The sequence below is a fragment of the Schistocerca americana genome, chromosome 6 (genome assembly GCF_021461395.2).
Source record: "Schistocerca americana isolate TAMUIC-IGC-003095 chromosome 6, iqSchAmer2.1, whole genome shotgun sequence".
Taxonomy (NCBI): domain Eukaryota; kingdom Metazoa; phylum Arthropoda; class Insecta; order Orthoptera; family Acrididae; genus Schistocerca; species Schistocerca americana.
In genome coordinates, this window is record NC_060124.1 from 35,106,566 (window position 1) to 35,127,923 (window position 21,358).

At 40.2% G+C, this 21,358-nt stretch overlaps 1 protein-coding gene across 3 annotated transcripts in view; it reads right to left on the minus strand.

Moving 5' to 3' along the window:
* The window catches only part of LOC124619910 (anoctamin-1-like), a 244,349-nt gene that overhangs the window by 9,452 nt on the left and 213,539 nt on the right, over positions 1-21,358 (minus strand). For all 3 annotated transcript variants that reach the window (XM_047146544.1, XM_047146545.1, XM_047146546.1), the window contains 3 exons: positions 8,305-8,469; positions 8,008-8,211; positions 4,329-4,426 (listed from right to left, as the gene is read on the minus strand). In XM_047146544.1, the coding sequence (XP_047002500.1) occupies positions 4,329-4,426; positions 8,008-8,211; positions 8,305-8,469 (467 nt within the window). The remainder of the gene's footprint in view (positions 1-4,328; positions 4,427-8,007; positions 8,212-8,304; positions 8,470-21,358) is intronic.

Consider the following 21,358-nt stretch of genomic DNA (forward strand, 5'->3'; position numbering starts at 1 on the left):
GTATAATTGTGAGTGGATTATATTGAAACTAAATGAATTCAGATGTGGGCAAATTGGTGGTGCAGTTATGGTGGTTGCCTCCATAATGAAGGCAGCCAAAGTTTTTGGTGTTTCGAGAGGCACCATATCAAAGATTTGTGTCACAAAGAGGGAAAGTGGAAAATCATCATCTGCTAAGTCACAATGTGTCAAGTGGTTGTGACAGACTGTCATTGAAGAGAACACAGATGAAAAATAAGAGAATGACAGTCGCAAAGGTCTCTGCAGAGTGAAATGTTGCACTCTTAAACTCTCTCAGAACCAAACAACACAAAGGGAGCTACATAAGAAGAGAACTGCAATGCGAGTTAGAATTCCCAAACCAATCATCAGTGATGTAGGTGCCTGTAACAGGAAAATGTGGTGCTGAAACCATAAGACATGAACTATGGAACACTCTAAGAAACTCATTTGGTCAGATGAGTCTCATTGCACACCGTTTCCAATTTCTGGCCAAGTTTATGTGCCAAGAGTGAAATGTGCTGGGGATTTGATAATGATTTAGCAGCCATATTGTGGGATTCCATGGCCCCTGGGTTACTCTGCAAGGTCGCCGTATTGCCAAGGATTATGAGACCATTTTGGTAGATCAGGTCCATCCATTGGTAGAATGTTTGTTCCCCAATGGGGATGCTGTGTTTAAAGATGACAGAGCTCCTATATTCAGAGCTTGCATGGTAAAGGACTAGTTTTGCAATTATGGTGCTGAATTGTTGCATCTCCCATGGTCACTGTAGTCACCAGATCACAATATTATTGACCCTTTCTGGTCTACTTCAGAAAGGAGGTTGCGTGATTGCTGTCCACCTCTATCATTCTTATCTGAACCTGCTACTATTTTGAATGAAAAATGTTACAAGATTCTCTTGAAAACAATACAGAATGTGTATTTATCGATAGCGAGAGGAGTGGAAGCTTTTTTGAATGCCAATACGTATATTTGCTACGGCATATTATGCATGGTAATTTGTTGTGATTTTAGCGTTTCCATAGTTTGGTCCACCAACTGAATATATAAAGTGAGTAATGAAAAACTATATACGGGTTGGACTTAAGTTTGAAGAAAGGACAATTAATGTAAAGTCACTATGGTTTTCTTTAAGAAATCTAGTTCTTCAGAGATATATGACAATTGCTGTGTGACCAGCTCAGAGCTATTGGGGTGTATGGCAGTCAGCATGCAGAGATTCTCAGAAATGAGGACTTGATTGCTGTCACGCAACAGAGTTGGAAAATCTTTCAATGCCAGCTGAAACAACTGGAGCATCAAAATGTCTGAGTGGGGTGAAAACAAAACTCCCTAGAAATTACACAATAGATTTCTGTCCAAATATTCACAGTGAAACAAAGAGTGGGGAGGGGCAAATGGGGTATTAAAAGTGACCAACTTGAGGCCTATGTTTGCAGAAAAAGACAAATACCAATTGATGTATTTAAATACCTTACATTCCATGCTTTCTAAATAATACTTGAAAATAAGGAAAGTCAAAAATTTTGTGAAATGATGTGTCTAAAAGTAAGAAACAACATGGAGTAGAGGAGCATTAGACATGCCACTAGATGATGCTCAAAATCACATGCAGCAAATGAGTTGCCAATTGAGAATTTTAAGTCCACTATTTAACTTAGACTCTCATAATTTTAAAGAGTACAAGAGGATATTTTTGGTAGATTGTGCAGACCATGTAGCCTGCTCTTGTGTGGCCCTGACATCTCTCTCATCATGTGTACCCAATGGCGCATAAATATTTGGAAAGAGACTGTGTGTGGCCAAGAAGTAATGTCTCTCTTATAAGTGATGTCAACACCATTGTTTTCGTTTACTCATTCTCCTGATAAAAAAGTGCATATAAAAAAAATAATTAAGCCAGAACCATAAATTAGTGAGCAGTTCCCTTCAAACATGGGAAGAGTTGATTGAAGTTCATAAGCAGCTGGAAATTGCCCTGATTACTGTCAAACAATTAGCAGTTGTTGTGAATCACTGTGTTGGAAGAGCTGCTGAGAGTCGTGTACCTGTGATACCTGTACCAGAGGTACCTTAAGTACTATCCTATCCCGTGGATCCTGTCTTCTCTGCAGAAAGTACAGGATCTGTCATTACCCGTCCACCTGACTGCGAGTGGCATGTCAATGGTTGATCTAGGCGTCCTGTATAGGGTGGACAGGGGCGAGGGAGCACTCAGGGTGTAGTACTGATCCTCCAGTCAACAAGTTTAAGGTGCTATCTTCCATTGAAACAGAAACTGAGCCAGTGGGACTCACTTCACCTGTTTTGGGGGAACTTGTTTTGTCCAGTCTCAGGAGGTGGCGAATGCAACAGGTAGGGGTCTATTAATAGTTGGCAGTTCAAATGTATGGCAAATGATGGTAACTCTTAGGGAAATAGCAACAAAGGACAGGAAAGGACACCAGTTGGACTTAGTGTGTCTGCCTGGGGTCCTCATTCAAAATGTTGAAGGGGCTATTCCAGCAGCCACTGAGGGAACAGGGTGCAATAAACAGGAGATTGTGGTGCACATTCAAACATATGATGCCTGTTATCTGGGCTCTGATGCCACTCTAGAGTCATTCCAGTGACTGGAAGAGCAGGTTGGGAAGAGGAACCTTGTGCATGGAGTTTCAACAAAGTTCACAATTTGCAGCTCTATCCCCAGCACAGAACATGGCCCTTTGGTTCTGAGGAGAGTGGAAGGTTCTGTGTCATGCAGATTGTATGTAAGGCAATAGTATTTAAAAGCTGAAGAGCAGAAGATTTCACGTTCTACATAATTCTCCAGACAAATATCCTATAATACTCTTCAAAATTCTAAGATTGTAAGTTAAATATTTAAATTCTCATCCGCTGTACATTCTTTCAACCATCATTCAAAGGCATGTGAAATGTTTCTCTAAGCTATTTGATTTCTTCTTTAGGCAAATCCTTTTAAACACACTTGAATGTTCTCTTATTCAATTTTTTTTATCCTTCAGTTTCAACAATTAACCTAAAAATTAGCACACTAATACTGATATTTCACAAATTAATACTGATATTTCACAAATTAATATTACATTGGTACAATGTCAATAATTTGGTTTCAGGACTCATATCTGATACAAGTTGTTACCAATGTATGAATACATTCTTGAGCAACACTGCTGTGTTTTTCCTAGAGGAATGGGAAAATGTGAAATCTGGGCTTTCAGAAATAGGTTTTACTACAATTATGCTGTTACCTTGTTTATGTTTATGATTTTGACCAGTTATTAAGTTGCGCTGTAGAAACTAATAGGAGAAAATGATGAGCACACAACAGTGTCTTCATAATTTATAAATCAAACTTATGGGGGAAAGGTTTTGCCCCTACTGTTAGGAAAACCTGTGAGTGCCCCTGACGAAAGAATAGACTGTGTGAAAAGTTATCACTGAGTGGTTTTTATGACATCGAGAAGTAAGGGTGTGTTACTTGGATGTATAATGAAACTGTTTTGGATGAAAATTAGCTGGGCAGTTTTTGATAAATTTAGCGGTAGAACAACACATAAACAACTTCCAATTGATAGAAACTGATCATCTCTCCAATGAAAATGTTTTATTTGAAAGAATTTAGAATCATGAAAAATTTAAAACAAGTGTGTTGTGTTCATCATTGAACATCACCAACGAAAGCTATTTCAGATTATGAGGCTTCAATTGTGCAGGTGCCGTCTATGAATTTCAATCTATAACCCAGAAACTAAAGTTACTAGATCAAGAGTAAGTAGTGGATTGAAACCATCACCTACAATTTGAGGTTTTGTAATATTCTTTAAAAATAATCAGAAGCAAAATAAAACATTTATTGGACTTTAATTTCTAAGACAACTTCATTTGCAGCTGATTGTAATATGGTACACTAAGGGGGGGGGATAGTTTAAGGACATTCTCATGAATCAAAATATGTGAGTTATAACATCTCTCAATGTCGCCTGTATTAGCTGTGACTGCTACCAGTTCATGAATAGGCTTCCAACTAGTGGGAATATACTTTTCTCTATGTTACCGTCAGAAATATTAGCTTGTTTCACCTATTCACTACAGTAAATTAGTTTAAATACCCACTTACAGTGTAAGTTTGTAATTCTAAAACATAATCTAATGCCATGATTAATTGTAGATACAAAATAATATATTAAAGTACATATGTCAGATGTCAATATCATTTAGGGCTTGAAAATGAAGTAATTAACTGGGAATAAGTTAACAGTTAATACTATTTGATGAACATATCCTATTTACGATACTCCGCTGTCAGTATGATACTCACGGTATGACCATTTCCAGTATGCTATTCATTGCTTGCTTTCCAACCATTATAATAGCTAGCTGTATACACAATTCCATAAGACAACCACCTGGACTGCACTGCAATTAAGAGATGTTTAAACTAAAAAACAATCAAAACTACAACAAATCATAATTTGAAATGCACAAAAAAGATTGAATACAATATGTCATTCCAGTTTCATATTCTGTAGATTTGTTTAATTTTGTGTGGATGATACAAGGTTGTAATCTCAATTTCCCCATACTAAACTCCTTATCATGCCAACATGGCTGTTGCTGGTGATGATGGATCATGAGAGCTGGGAGAGGTAGTACCTTTCACTGATGAGGTATATGTCCTTAGACACTGATTCTTAATAATCTCAGGGGCAAATGAAGCACAGTACACACTTACAGTGTGTGTCAGCCTTGCCTTGCCAAGATTGTTGTGAAGCATGGAGAGCCATGGCCTGTTTGAGGTAGTTGTGCCAAACAAAGCACCATAGATCTAGAGTAAGAAACCATGACGACACATTCCCAGTCACAAGGTGACAGTAATTATTCATAGGAGATGAATGGCTGCAGGGTAGTCAACCGTAAACAATGCCTTGAACATACCTGGCAACATCTAATTGTAAATGGCCTTACTACAGTGGCATGGAAGTACGCAGCAGTCAGAAATTTAGTCCTTGACCACTCACAGGTCTCAGATGGTGGAAACTAAAAAGTTACACCCCCCCCACACACACACACACACATCTCAAGTGGTCAGCATAAAGAGTATGCAGGCAGCCACAGCAAATCATACAATGGAGGAAGCTTCACAAGGCTCTTGACTAACTTACACCCCAGTGGAATTTCTGAGAACACATAGAAAATGAACAAATAACAACTGCCATGAACAAAGAAATACTATACGTCTATTTTATAGTTACCAGTTGAGGAAAATAATCGGGTAAAGGCAGCAGTTATTTTCAGTTCAAGAATTCTCTGCTGGAGGACAATCAGCTGAGATCCATTATAAGAACTGATATGATTCCCAGAGCTAGATAAAATGCCACTACATGTAAAATGGAATGAACACTGCAATCAGTGTAAGGAACAGAGAATGAAGAAATAAATACATTGGACCAAATAACTATGCCTGAATCTTATGAAACAGTTCTGGGGTCTTAGAAAAGACTTGCATTGTGAAATTACTACAGCAATTATTGTATGCAATTGAAGAAACAGATGTAATAAGAAAGATAATATATCTACTAAAAAAAAAAATAACTTGAGAAAGCTATGAATTTACAAGGAGACAGAATGGCTTATCTTCAGTAGGTGAAATTCTCAGTACTATTGGATGAGACACACACTTTCTAATGAAAAATATCCTGACACTTGCTAGTAGACATTAATAGAGGGTGTACCCATCCTTCGCCTTTATGACAGCTTGAACTCTGCTGGGGCACGATCAGCGAGCTGTCGGAATGTCTGTGGTGGCAAAATGGCAGCCCAATCCTCCTGAAGATCTGAAACCACAGAAGGTAGTGATGATGGACAGTGGGTCTGGAGTGAAGTTGAGTCATGCCAAAGATGTTCCACTGGGTTCATGTCAAGACTCTGGGAAGGCCATCCCCATTTCATGTTATTGTCCATGAACCATTGCCTTTCAGATGCTACTTTATGACAGGGTACATCATCATGTTGATACAATCATCATTTCCAAACTTCTTGTGTTGTGCGCCGTACACAATACTGTAATGTGTGTGTACAGCCTTCCACATTTAGTATCTTCCAATAAGGGAACAACAACCTAACCACAAAAAGCCCCCAATATCACTACACCACCTTCTACTTCACTGTTTGCACCACACATGATGGCATATAACATTCTCTAGGCACTCAGCAAACCCAAAACCTTTTGTCAGATTGTCACAGGGTACAGCCTGATTGAACACTCCAAATCACTTATTTCCAGACATCCACTGTCCAGTGGCATCGTTCTTTACTCCACCTCAACTGTTGCTTAGCACTGACTACAGAAATGTGTGGCTTATGAGGAGCTGCTCAACCACTGTACACTGTTCATTTAACTTTCTACAAACAGTCATTGTATTATCTGGACTGCTGGTAGTATTTTGAAATTCACGAAGATTCCTTCCACTGATTTCATGCAAAGTTTTACAAGCACCCTCTGTGGTGCTTGACATTCCTATCTGTAAGTACATGAAGTCTGCCTGGTCTTGGATTAGCTGTGGTTGTTTCTTTGTGTTTGTGTTTCCATTTCACAAACACATCACCAACAATCAACTTGGACAACTTTAGAAGGGTTGAAATGTCCTGAATGGATTTGTTACTCAGGTGACATCCAATGACTAGTATACATTTGAAGTCACTGAGCTCTCCTGACTAACCCATTTTGGTGTTACCACTTCTCTGCTGACAACCTGACATAATACGCGTACACCCTACCTCCTTTATTACTGGCAGATCCACCTCTCAAGACATCTGTTAGTGAATTCCACATTACACGGGGGTGTCCAGGTACTTTTGATCAAAGAGGGTAGACCTGTTTTCTCCTTTGTCCCGAATCTGAGTGACCTACCCTTCTTGATAACCTCCCCAAACTATCCCGCTTTCCTCCCTCAGAAAGTTCCATAAGCTATGGTATATTTTTGTACTTTGGTGCATGTCTGTCAGTAGTACACACAATTCTACCTCCTGAAGGTAAATTATGGCCAGCGATTCTGTCTCCTCATATCAGTAATATGCCTACAATGTACAGACAAGGAGGGAGAACAGATGTAAATGCAATGAAACAGGAGGTAATTCCTTCATACTTGGGGATGAGCAATAACAAGTAGCATACTGCAGGGCACTTGCTGTTCTGAGATTAAGGGAAATCAAGCACAGCAAGATAACAGTCACTAAGCAAAAACACTACAATGCCAGTAGTGCCACAGAAGCAGCAGCTGATGCACATTACTGAAGTTCTAAGATGGCACATTGCAATGCTTCAAGGATATGTGGGCAGCAAATGAAGGTAACAAAGGAAGAAAAAACAGGACAGTGGTGAAGCACGAGGGTAGGGATGATCTGTGAGATACCTTTTTATCTTGGGAGAATGTGACAATCAAATTAATGGCTTTGTTCCTAGAATGAGATTTTCACTCTGCAGTGGAGTGAGCACTATTTGAAACTTCCTGCAGATTAAAACTGTGTGCCGGACCAAGACTTGAACTTGGGACCTTTGCCTTTCGCAGACAAGTGCTCTCCCACCTCCTTTCTTCCAGGAGAGCTAGTTCTGCAAGGTTCGCAGGAGAGCTTCTGTGAAGTTTGTAAAGTAGGAGACAAGGTACTGGCAGAAGTAAAGCTGTGAGGACAGGGTATGAGTCGTGCTTGGGTAGCTCAGTTGGTAGAGCACTTGCCCGCAAAAGGCAAAGGTCCCGATTTCGAGTCTCAGTCCGGCACACAGTTTTAATCTGCCAAAAACTTTTTTAATGGCTTTGTGTTTGTGGTAACCAAATTTATGTAGGAAATAGCACAAAAGCAACAGTATTTAACAGACATTGGACCACATGGGCTGTAAAGATCGTATGAGCAGGTTAAAGTATAAATAATCACTCTGAAAAGGCATCAACATCAATACACAGTAAGTCAAATAAAATAGGAATTTGAGTATAAAAACATACCTCCTCTTGTCTATAACCAAGAATTCTGTTGTATTTTGAGGGATAACCCACAAATTTTCCTTTGAGAAATGCTATGTAGAAAATAGATGTGTAGTAGTTAACAAACTGAAATAGATAGATCTTCAATGTAAGGCTGTCATCAAATTCTGTCTGTGTACGAAGAAGCTCCCATTCAGTGAGGCGAACTGCTAGCCAGTCGTAGAACTGTAACAGACATTTCAGATGTTAGCAGTCAACTGGCATGCTAAAGAATAAATGTAAAACAGCAATAGCTAAAGAAATAACATTGTATCGTACCCAATTAAGAGTCATAATGCACAACAAGTTGATTGTAGCTGCTGTTGCTGGTATAAACATAGTTATGTACCCCGTGGCATCATTATTTGGATACAGTGACAGCGAGGTCAAAACTGACATACGATAAAGTACAACTCCAAAAACAGCACCAACGGCCAAAGCAATCTGTAACATAATAATGTCAATTAAGGCTGGTTAAAAATTTTTGCATTCGTTTTAACCAAAATAGTGCCAAACACTATGTTGGTTATGCAGATGAGTGGTTTACTGAGTCACAATACATTAGTAAAAGCATAAAAAAATTGAAGATATAAAACATGTAGCAAACTCTAAGTCAGTTCAATGAATGGTCAACAATAAATCACCTCATAATGAACATTTTTGTTATCATGGGAGATTTTATCACTAGGGATACAAGTGAGCCATAAATGTGTTACTAAATTCTGATTGGGAAGAACGAATTCAAGCGGTGATTAAGAGGTGAGAAATTATTAGAACTTTGTAAACAACATGAGGTGGTTATAACAAAACTGTTACGAAGCTCCAAAGAGAAGATACTATGCTTTGAAGACCCCTGGCTATACTGGCAGTAATATGACTAATTATGTAACAGTAAAGCAGAAGTACAGGTATCAAATGAAACCTATGCCTTTATTAAAATTGCTCGTTAGCTGACACTTCATCTATTGGAGCTGGTTTCCTGTAATCAGAGTGCACTCTGTCACACTGATCTGTTTGCCATTGCCAAACTGCCACAACAAATGGTCAGTTCACATCTGATTCCTTATCCGGCTTTCTTTTGTAATGTGTTTCAATCCCAAATCCTGCGTCTGCCTCCTATTTTCCCTTTTGTAAGACATGATAATATCTCTATCTCTCTCTCTCTCTCTCTCTCTCTCTCTCTCTCTCTCTCTCTCTCTCTCTCACACACACACACACACACACACACACACACACACACACACAATGGGGACTAAATCAACATGGTTTATACACAGCATTAGCTTAACAGTACTGGAGCCTTTCACACAAGACATGATTCGGCATCACATATTGAGTCATCATCACCACCACCACCACCACCACCACAGGGATCAGCCTACAGTAGGCGAGCTTCAAATGACATCACATAATGTTGAACATTTCAAAGGCAACAAATAATCATTGCAACTTGGTGCTGTAGAGGAGTAAATATCAACTGCAATGTGAATAATGATGTAGAATAGAGGTTAAGATACAGCTCTAACCTGCAGTATATATATAATTTTTAAATCTTTATCAAAATGACTGATTTTTTTATTCAATTAATTGGTTTAAATGTAATTTTTTTTCTTAATAATCCTCATCATGTCAATTTCATCGTTATCTTGACTTTTCTAGTTTCCTCTTTTTTTTCTTCCTTTCTTTTCATTTGGAGTCTGTTGTGTCATCTATACCTTATAACTGAGTGCCAACCAGGACTGTTCATCGGTTGGTATCACATCAGCTCATGTAGCCAGTGTGAGGACAGTTTCAGGTAACTAATGAAGGTGAGAAATTACAGTTCACTTTTGGTGTTGAAACAGAAATATTTCTGCCTTGAGTTTGGCCGACTGAGGTCAGCTGTAATTGCCATGAACAAAGTGAGCATGATTAAGTCAGGGCTATTACAAATGATTGAAGCGATTTCATAAATTCACTGTAGCTCCATTCATTGACATATGGTCACGACACACTACAGATACGTAGAAAAACTCAAAGTTTTGTTCGGCTGAAGCCACACTTCAGGTTTCTGCCACCAGAGCGCTCGAGAGCGCAGTGAGACGAAATGGTGACAGGAGCCGAGAAAGCGTATGTCGTGCTTGAAATGCACTCACATCAGTCAGTCATAACAGTGCAACGACACTTCAGGACAAGTTCAACAAAGATCCACCAACTGCTAACTCCATTCGTCGATGGTATGCACAGTTTAAAGCTTCTGGATGCCTCTGTAAGGGGAAATCAACGGGTCGGCCTGCAGTGAGCGAAGAAACGGTTGAACGCGTGCGGGCAAGTTTCACGCGTAGCCCGCGGAAGTCGACGAATAAAGCAAGCAGGGAGCTAAACGTACCACAGCCGACGGTTTGGAAAATCTTACGGAAAAGGCTAAAGCAGAAGCCTTACCGTTCACAATTGCTACAAGCCCTGACACCCGATGACAAAGTCAAACGCTTTGAATTTTCGGTGCGGTTGCAACAGCTCATCGAAGAGGATGCGTTCAGTGCGAAACTTGTTTTCAGTGATGAAGCAACATTTTTTCTTAATGGTGAAGTCAACAGACACAATGTGCGAATCTGGGCGGTAGAGAATGCTCACACATTCGTGCAGCAAATTCTCAATTCACCAAAAGTTAACGTGTTTTATGCAATCTCACGGTTTAAAGTTTACGGCCCCTTTTTCTTCTGTGAAAAAAAAGTTACAGGACACGTGTATCTGGACATGCTGGAAAATTGGCTCATGCCACAACTGGAGACCGACAGCGCCGACTTCATCTTTCAACAGGATGGTGCTCCACCGCACTTCCATCATGATTTTTGGTATTTCTTAAACAGGAGATTGGAAAACCGATGGATCGGTCGTGGTGGAGATCACGATCAATAATTCATGTCATGGCCTCCACGCTCTCCCGACTTAACCCCATGCGATTTATTTCTGTGGGGTTATGTGAAAGATTCAGTGTTTAAACCTCCTCTACCAAGAAACATGCCAGAACTGCGAGCTCGCATCAACAACGCATTCGAACTCATTGATGGGGACATGCTGCGCCGAGTGTGGGAGGAACTTGATTATCGGCTTGATGTCTGCCGAATCACTAAAGGGGCACATATCGAACGTTTGTGAATGCCTAAAAAAACTTTTTCAGTATTTGTATGTGTGTGCAAAGCATTGTGAAAATATCTCAAATAATAAAGTTATTGTAGAGCTGTGAAATCGCTTCAATCATTTGTAATAACCCTGTACTTCTGCTACAAACTGTTGACTGCCATTTTCCTAGATACATGGCATATCACTAGGTTGTGGTTAGATTAGGACATGGATGTAATTGAAAGCTATAAAATGTGTTGTCTGCTGCCATTCAATCAGTGGTCACTTAAAATCAGCTGCAGACAGAGCATCTCATATTCCCAACATAAGTGATGACAGCCACTTACAATATTACTCAGCATTACATGCAACAGCACTTCAGCACTTGTGAAGTAACCTGCCACGTTTGCATGATACCTATAACTGAGCAGCACCTGATGTGGCAATTCTATAGCAGCAAGTGACAGATGTCAACTACCAAGTAATTTTAATTGGACTGTACTCACAGTTACACTGGTGCTAATACAGATAAGGCCCATACACTTATTGCAGCAAACTGCAATACCAGATTTAAGAAGCATCAGCTGAAATAACAAATAAATTGGGCAATATACAAACTGTAGAAGGCAGATGCTGTGCAGGAATTCCAGCACGTAACACTGGAATCAGACAGGAAAGAAAGCAGTTGGGATGTTAAGAATTAAATATAACAAGTGCAGCCACAGACAGATTAGGAATAAGGAAATTAGAACATAGGAAGCCTTAGACAACCCCAGAAACATCAGAACTCACTGACAAAAGAAACAGACTAAAAGAAACAATCTCTCTTGGTTGATTCATACACTTAACTTACAAACCAGTCTCTCTCTCTCTCTCTCTCTCTCTCTCTCTCTCTCTCTCTCTATCTCCCCCCCACACCAACCATTCCCCCTATTTCCCACACTCCTACCTTCTACATGCTTCCTAAAGTCCATAAGCCCTACCACTCAGCAATACCCTATTGTGGCCAGTTGCTGTCTTCTCACTGAGATAATCTCTGCTCTCACAGAACAACATCTTTAGCTTGCTACCCACAACTTACCCTCTTATCTGAAAGATATCAACCCTTTCCTCCATGATTCTCCACAGTTTCTGTTCTTTACCCCATGGTGCCCTGCTCATCACATTGATCCTTTACACTAACATCCCTAATGCCCATGGTCTTGCAGCTATTGAACACTACCTTTCTCAAAACCCGGTGGTTACCAAATCTAAAACCTCTTTTCTGGTCAACACGAACAACTATATCCTCACCCACAATTACTTTTCCTTTGAAGGCATCACCTACAAACAAATCTGGGATACAGCTATCAACAAACCACCTTCCTCAATGCTGACCTCTACTCCATCCATTGACTACATCATCAGTACCTTGGTCCATATCAGACCTAACAACCACCAGCAATACCTTCACTATGACAGCTACCACCCATTCCATGCCAAGAAGACCCTCCCTTACAGCCTCAGCAGCTGTGGCTGGCACATATGTAGTGACGAACAGTCCCTCTTGAAATATACCAAGAGTCTAACTGAAGCCTTCAGCCTCCACAGATCATAATTACCTTCCCAACCTTGTACAAAACAGGTCTCCCACGTCTTATCGCTCCAGTCAAAGTCCCACCATCACGCCACAGAGGAGCATTTCCCCCCATGACTCAGTGTCATCCACGACTGAAGAAACTGAACCACATTCTCTGTGACTGTTTCGACTAGCTCTCGTCTTTCTCTTGAACGAGGAATGTCCTACTCATTATCCTTCCACACCCCTCCCACAGTGATATTCCGCCACCCACCAAACCTACAAAATATCCTCATCCATCCCTACACAGCTCCTGCTCCCAACGACTTGCCTGAAGGCCCATTTCCCTGTAATAGATCTAGATGCAAGACCTGTCCCATATATCCTCCCACCACCACCTATTCCAGTCCGGTCACAAGCATCACCTATCCCATCAAAGGCAGGGCTATCTGTGAAACCAGTCAAGTGATGTACAAGCTAAGCTGCAACCACCCTGCTGCATTCTATGTCGACGTGACAAACAACAAGCTGTCTGTTCGTATGAATGGCCACCAACAAACTGTGGCCAGAAAACAACTGGACCACCCAGTTTCTGAGCACACTGCCCAAAACAATGCTCTTCATTTTAATGACTGCTTCACAGCCAGTGTCATCTGGATCCTTCCTACCAATGCCAACTTTTCTGAAGTTTGCAGCTGGGAACTCTCCCTGCAATATATCTTACATTCCTATAAACCCTCCTGACTTCAACCTTCCTTAGTCATTGTGATTCACCCACCTATTGTCTTCCCTGTTCTGATTCCAGCACTACACAGCCTTCTAGTCCACCAGTGCACCCACAGTATTTTTACTTCTCTATTTTACCAAATGAGAGGAAATGCAGATCACAGAAAAATTGTAAGTAATTACTTTTTTACATATTAAATCATTACATGAACTGTTTTATAATCTAAAAATAACACAACTGTATCATTATAGATTCCACTGATGATGCCTTAGAACAAGGAAAAAAGTGAAACACGCCTGGGAAAAATAAATTAGGTGGCAGCAGGAAAAGGCAGTTTTATTTACAAAATAAGTATAGCACCAACAACATTTGGCAGAAGTTATCAAACACTTCAGAACAATATGGCTTGATGTTATATACTGCCAAGCGTGTTTTTGGTAAACCGCAGATTATCATCTTAGGCAAGACGGGTCACGGCGTGCCAAACTTCACGCGTGCAGTATGCGCGGGCTGCAGGTGGGCCAAGGCCGGGATTGTCACTTGGCTTTGCTCGGTCCTCCTCAGAGGTGCCCGGAACAGCATGACATTTCATATAGCATTGCAGTGTGGCATTTTTCAGTTCGGCAGAACTGTGGCATCGCACTGTTTACCCTTCACTATTTGTTTGTGGAATGTTCGTTCACAGTTCGAGTGGCTGTTTGCACAAAAAAAGGCAGTCTAGTGATCTACTGCCACAATCCTTTAAAATGAATGGGAACGACATAAGAGGGATGACAATTCTCAGCTGACGTAAGTGGCGAGTAACGCTTATTTATTATGAAATGACATTACAGTGCAAAGCAGAGAGAATTTAAATATTTAGATGACAATGAAAGAGCAAAAAATTACAATGATCGACAGATGGGATTCATTGTTCTGTACATCAAAAAACAATTGTGCTAAATTTGCAGATATAGGGCACGTGAAGATATTGGTGGTACAAATAGTAATATTCCTGAAGTTGCACCCATTATTCCATTGTCAGTTGCAAAAATTTTCAATGGAAATGAATAAAGGGTATGGAGACTTCATATATTACTGCAATGTATGTTGGTGAAGTCTAGGGTCATGCCTGAAATGATTTTTCGATTTAAGGGGAGGTTTACTATCTTTGGCCTGAAAAAAGCATGTTCTTTGAGAATTTTTTTCTCAGTATGTGTTATAGATATCAATGTCAAATTTGGTCAAGATGTTTATAGATATTTCCTCTACAAACTGGAATTTTTTCGATGACAAATGTCGAAGAGCAACAGTGGAAGTGCCGTCGGAACGAAACAAAATTTTGATGTAGACCTCCATGCGTGGTATGCCACAGGTCAGCCGGCTCGTCTGAAATCAAAATCGAGTTGACGTTAGTGAAGTATACAAGATTCTTTAGGAGTTGTATCTCACTTAAGTTATTTGGACCATACAAAACAAAATGGCAGCCATTGGAAAAAAACAGGGTCTTTTTTCATCGATTTTTCGACTTCGTCGGCCAAGTAAAAATATTTATAGTTGATGGATCAGAATAAAACTGGTACAACTCCTAGACAATTTAGTTACCTTCGTTGGAAACAAAAGAATCATGCCAATCTGTTCAGTAGATTTGAAGTTACCATACCACACATTACAAAAGCGTCATTTCGAGAAAAACGCTTTTGAAGTTTTGACTGCATAAAAATGCAATATTATGCAATGTATGTTCAATCTGCTATTCCGGGTCCATAAACTAGTCTTTTCTCTTCCCCATAGAGGGCATGCTGCTCGATCTGGGCCATCTTGCTCTGCTCCAGAGTCGCTCGTACGGCCGGTGACAAGCGGTTTTCGGCCGCTTGAATTCGGTGGTCGTCCGAATGCTTTGAGAACTGCATCGAATAGAGTCCCAGGGTGACATCCATCATTGTCATTGGTCTTCAGAATTGCTGAATACCCTTCGTTCAAGCTGCTCACTGCCAGGAAAGTCACAATTTCCACATTCTTCGCACCAGAATGCAAATGCTTGGGTGCTAATTTCCAAACACAAGCGTTCAAACTTTCATTTGAATTTTGTGTCGTTCCTCCCAAGCACCAGTACAATAACTTGTCCTCCGAAAGAAAAAAACTAGTACGTGAAAAACGCCGATTTCAGGCAGATGCATTTTTTTGTTCAACTGCGAATAACAAACATTTCCATTCCGTATGCAGAAAAACCATTTCAGGGGTGGATTCCAAACACTTTTATGGATCCAAAGATGCAATTTAAAAAAAAATCGATTTTTTGAACTTGAAGATAGTAAACCTCCTCTTAAAACTTGCTAATGTTCAGCTTATAAAGAAAAAAGGAGTTCTGGAATGAACATTAGAACATCTGGAACAGATTGCAGACTTCATATTTTAAGTGGGCTTCACTGCACACTGCCCACAATAAAACATTGCAAGGTAACTTCTTTTTGGTTTGATGGGGAGAAATTTAAGAAGAAAATCGTGTTGTAGAAGGGACACATTCTGACAAAGACTGTCCAGTTCCCTAAGCTCACTGATGTTAAAGGAAGTGTGAGCTTTGAAGAATTCATTGCAGCCTTGCAAGAATTAGGATAATTTTATAAAGGTTTTGAGGACACTGTCTGTGTTCACCTCTTTTCGAGCTGTTTTAGAAACTGTTTGCCATTTCAATTGAAAGCGCCCATATGCATATGCAGACATAACTGATTTACCTGCAAGGTAATTCCAATTTCAATGACACAGATTTTCACATTAAAACTGTCCAGAATGTCTATATTGCTTTCTTGAGGCAGATTTTCTAAGTCCCCATAATGAGTTTGCAGAAGTGCTACAGTATTTTGATCAACTATTTGTGTGAAAGATCTTTTTCTGATTATGAAACTAAACAAGTCACGATTACATGGCAATGTGAGTGCGAAACCCTGTGAAATTGTCTGTGTGTGTCCATATGCCAACAGTTTGTACCAGATAAAAATTATGTTATGTATTCAGCAAAAATAATTAATTAATACTGAAAACTTGTTTTGTCTATGATCTATGTTGTTGAGAAATGTGAAATAAAAAACCAACTTGCATGCAGTGTGACTGCAATGCCATTTAAATGTGGCACATTCATTGTTTTCTCCCCTTCCCCCATCTTGCGCTCAGAGAGCATGGCATAGTGGTGGTGAGCACTTTGGCACTCATGGCTGGGTGTGGCCAGTGAACAAAAATCTTGGTCGCCCCTGTTCTTAGGCAATCTAATTTCATTAGCAAGGTGACTACAACTGCCTTAGAAAATAGAAACCATTATGAAGATCCCATGTCTTACTCATTGGCCAAAAGCTATGCCAGTCTACAACATATTAACCAAAATCTTAGCCTTTGCCCTTGGGTCAAATTGGATTTTGCACTTTGGTTGTCTGTCTGCTGCAAATTACCATGGACTGCAACTGGCAAATCGAATCAGAGTTGATTACTCAACCTAGAAAATTCTACTGCACTCTCCATCATTCAACAGCCAGCTACCACTCAGTGAGCAATGGCAAGGTTTAACATATTATTTTTATAGGTTAGTTAATTAAAAATATTATTTATTTATTTATTATTATAAATAAATATTCTTTATGTGTGCTTTTATTTTAATTATTGGTTTAGCTTACTTCCTTATTTCCTTTTGTGTTTACTCTTCTGAAACCCTGGAAAATATAAATATTTCATTTTAAATAAAACAGGAGAGCAAGAGATGTATTCTGCAGTGGTGATCTCATGTAAATTCCCGGTCATTATCTGCTTCACTTTAAATCTCTAAAACGTTTACTCACTACACAGATCATTTGGCCCAACTGTGTGCACTGTTATTTGATGAGTCTGGATGATAGGTACAACAATTTAGCAAGATGAAGTTTATTAATTCGGAGATAATCTCTCAACAAATTCTGAGCGTGGAAAATGCAGGTTCACACAATCATTACAAATTTCACCTCTGAGTGATCTATGGCTCTTAATATTTGTACCGTGATAATTAATTAATTTCAGTATGTAGATATACACACCATGAATACTTTGTTAGTAATTGGATTTTATTTTGTGCAAAAAACTATTTGAACATTTACTATATACCGTAATGGCATCTCTCAACAATGCAATCTCTCCCCTCCTCTCACACATCTGATCTTTCCATTTTCTTCACAAAGAGTCCATAAAACAAAATCTTTGGTTCAGTAAGACATATAGATGCATTCATAGCATGGAACATCCAATTCTCACAGTCAGAATATGCCGTTCACCACAATATCAATTCGTCGCACCCAAATTAGAGTTTTGCATACACTCGTACACCATAACGGTTGAAGACAGGCACAGTTCTTTAAATGATGTTTAGTGGCACTAGATAGACAACTGCATTACTCATGGTTTTCCTTGGTCTTTGCACCACATCAAACTGGACTTGGATTCATTTCCAGTGGAGCTTGTGTAAGGCAAAGCACTTAGACTTCCTGGCAAGTTCATAGACCCAAGTTGCAAACAATAAGACTTCATGTGACACCTGGGAGAACACATCAGATGTATTCACCATCAATTTGCAGATGTACAATAAAAGTATCTTTTATTACTAATATTAATAAACAGAATGAAATTAATGCAAAAAACCTTCTGCACCACACAGTAATAATTCATACTTCTACATGACTATGCTAACACTATGAAGATGTAATGATGATTGTGAAACATGTTAATTTCAAATTATTATTTACAACTTTCTAATATGCACAATCACAGAATGAGATTAAAAGAAAACTTACATGTAATCCCAGATAACATAAGTTTGTGTTAGAAAGATATATGCTTTATGGGAATGAGCCTTTGAGGAAGTTCTCACTGGAGTGCCCCCTCCAGGAGCAGGGGGCACTCCACCAGGGTAAGAGCTACTGTGTGTAAGGCTCCACAAACCACACATAGGGACTGCTCTTTACATAAGATAAAACGATAAAACTATGGGTTAATCCAGTATGATCATTATGGAGGCAACACAGAACAGTGTCTTTCTTTGGGAGGAATGGAAAGAGATTAATCATGCAGCCATAGTCTCTTTGATAGTGCAGAGTACATTAAAGGTGGCAGTAGTCCTCCAAACATTCCATCTCCAAGTGAGTAGCAGTGTTATTTGCACTTGTAAATCTGCACTTGGTATTGTAAAAGTGATATTGGTTGAGGAATCACTTCTCTAGATGAACAGTCAGCCAGTTCATCTTCCTGGATACTCACATGAGTTGGAACACAGAGAAAGACAAATGAGCAGGTAGTACAACAAAGGTCAAAGAGAAAATTGTGAATAGCAGTTATCACAGGGTGATAAAAGCAACATTGATCAATAGTCTGGAGACTGTTCATTTAGTCACTAAAAATTAAAACATAGTCAAGAAATTAGATGTAGGGCTCAATGTCTAATAGCCCTGCCATAAAAACGCTGTATGTTGCCAGCAGCAAGTGATATTCCTGACTGATGGGAGATATTAAACCATATCCTATCCATAATTTTAGAGCTGTCAGTGTAAATGATGGTAGCACCCTGATACTCCTGAAGAAGTGAGAGGAACAGACACCTAATGGTCATGGGAGCAACTGAAACTTAAAATACACAGCTTGGGGGAAAAATAATTAGTACACTCTTTTAGAGGTTTCCAATTCACTCAAAATTTATTGTTGCAACAGTGCACATGGAGTATGTGAAATGATTACATTTACAGATCAACAGCACAAGTGATTCTGAGACACCAGGTAACGACCCATGCTGAAACTCCCATATTAGTACATGGTGTAGCATCCACAGGGAGCAATGTAGATGCCGACTCTGACATCCACCTGATCACACAAATGGCGAATACTGTCCTGGGATACATTATGCCATGCCTGCTCGAACTGTTTACATAGATCTGTTAGAGATGTTGGTTGACAAATTGCACAAGTCACTCATCATCCCATCATATCCCACACATGCTCAACTGGAGTCAAGTCTGGTGGAGATCATGCTGTTCAGGGATGTTGCTGCACATCTTGCAGGGCATGCTGAGTTCATGGGCAGTGTTTGGGTGCTGAAACAACACATCACCATCCTGTTGCAAGAGCGTCACAAGAATGGACCTAACAACATTCTGCACATATGGGGCTATTACAAATGATTGAAGCGATTTCACAGCTCTACAATAACTTTATTATTTGAGATATTTTCACAATGCTTTGCACACATATACAAAAACTCAAAAAGTTTTTTTAGGCATTCACAAATGTTCGATATGTGCCCATTTAGTGATTCGGCAGACATCAAGCCGATAATCAAGTTCCTCCCACACTCGGCGCAGCATGTCCCCATCAATGAGTTCGAAAGCATCGTTGATGCGAGCTCGCAGTTCTGGCACGTTTCTTGGTAGAGGAGGTTTAAACACTGAATCTTTCACATAACCCCACAGAAAGAAATCGCATGGGGTTAAGTCGGGAGAGCGTGGAGGCCATGACATGAATTGCTGATCATGATCTCCACCACGACCGATCCATCGGTTTTCCAATCTCCTGTTTAAGAAATGCCGAAAATCATGAGGGAAGTGCGGTGGAACACCATCCTGTTGAAAGATGAAGTCAGTGCTGTCGGTCTCCAGTTGTGGCATGAGCCAATTTTCCAGCATGTGCAGATACACATGTCCTGTAACGTTTTTTTCGCAGAAGAAAAAGGGGCCATAAACTTTAAACCGTGAGATTGCACAAAACACGTTAACTTTTGGTGAATTGAGAATTTGCTGCACGAATGTGTGAGCATTCTCTACCGCCCAGATTCGCACATTGTGTCTGTTGACTTCACCATTAAGAAAAAATGTTGCTTCATCACTGAAAACAAGTTTCGCAGTGAATGCATCCTCTTCCATGAGCTGTTGCAACCGCACCGAAAATTCAAAGCGTTTGACTTTGTCACCGGGTGTCAGGGCTTGTAGCAATTGTGAACAGTAAGGCTTCTGCTTTAGCCTTTTCCGTAAGATTTTCCAAACCGTCGGCTGTGGTACATTTAGCTCCCTGCTTGCTTTATTCGTCGACTTCTGCGGGCTACGCGTGAAACTTGCCCGCACGCGTTCAACTGTTTCTTCGCTCACTGCAGGCCGACCCATTGATTTCCCCTTACAGAGGCATCCAGAAGCTTTAAACTGCGCATACCATCGCTGAATGGAGTTAGCAGTTGGTGGATCTTTGTTGAACTTCATCCTGAAGTGTCGTTGCACTGTTATGACTGACTGATGTGAGTGCATTTCAAGCACGACATACGCTTTCTCGGCTCCTGTCACCATTTTGTCTCACTGCGCTCTCGAGCGCTCTGGCGGCAGAAACCTGAAGTGCAGCTTCAGCCGAACAAAACTTTATGAGTTTTTCTACGTATCTGTGGTGTGTCGTGACCATATGTCAATGAATGGAGCTACAGTGAATTTATGAAATCGCTTCAATCATTTGTAATGGCCCTGTACTTAGTGCTGGATAGCGTCCTCTCCAGAAACACATAAGGTGAATGAAAGTAGTAAGTTATCACACCCTAGATCATATGGCCTAGGGTGGGGCCAGCGTGTCTTGGATGAATGCATTTTACGAGACAGCAGGTTTATGTTGTATATGCCCACAATCATAACTTGCATGCAGGCAAAATCTACTTTCATCGGCACTGCCGTGGTGCACCATTCCATCTTCAAAGTGATCTTCTGACAGCACCAGCTGAGCCACGCACTTTGATGCTGTGATATGAGAGTAAGATGGGCTAGAGGTGTGTGTGCCTCTAGTCCCAGTGCTTATAGCTGGTTTACTGCAATTTGTGTTGACACATCTAGGCTCACAAGCCTCTTATCTGTGTTGTGGTAGCTGTATGATCTGCCACTGCTGCCCTTACAATATGATCATCCTGGCAAGTGTCCATGCTACGTGGACATCTA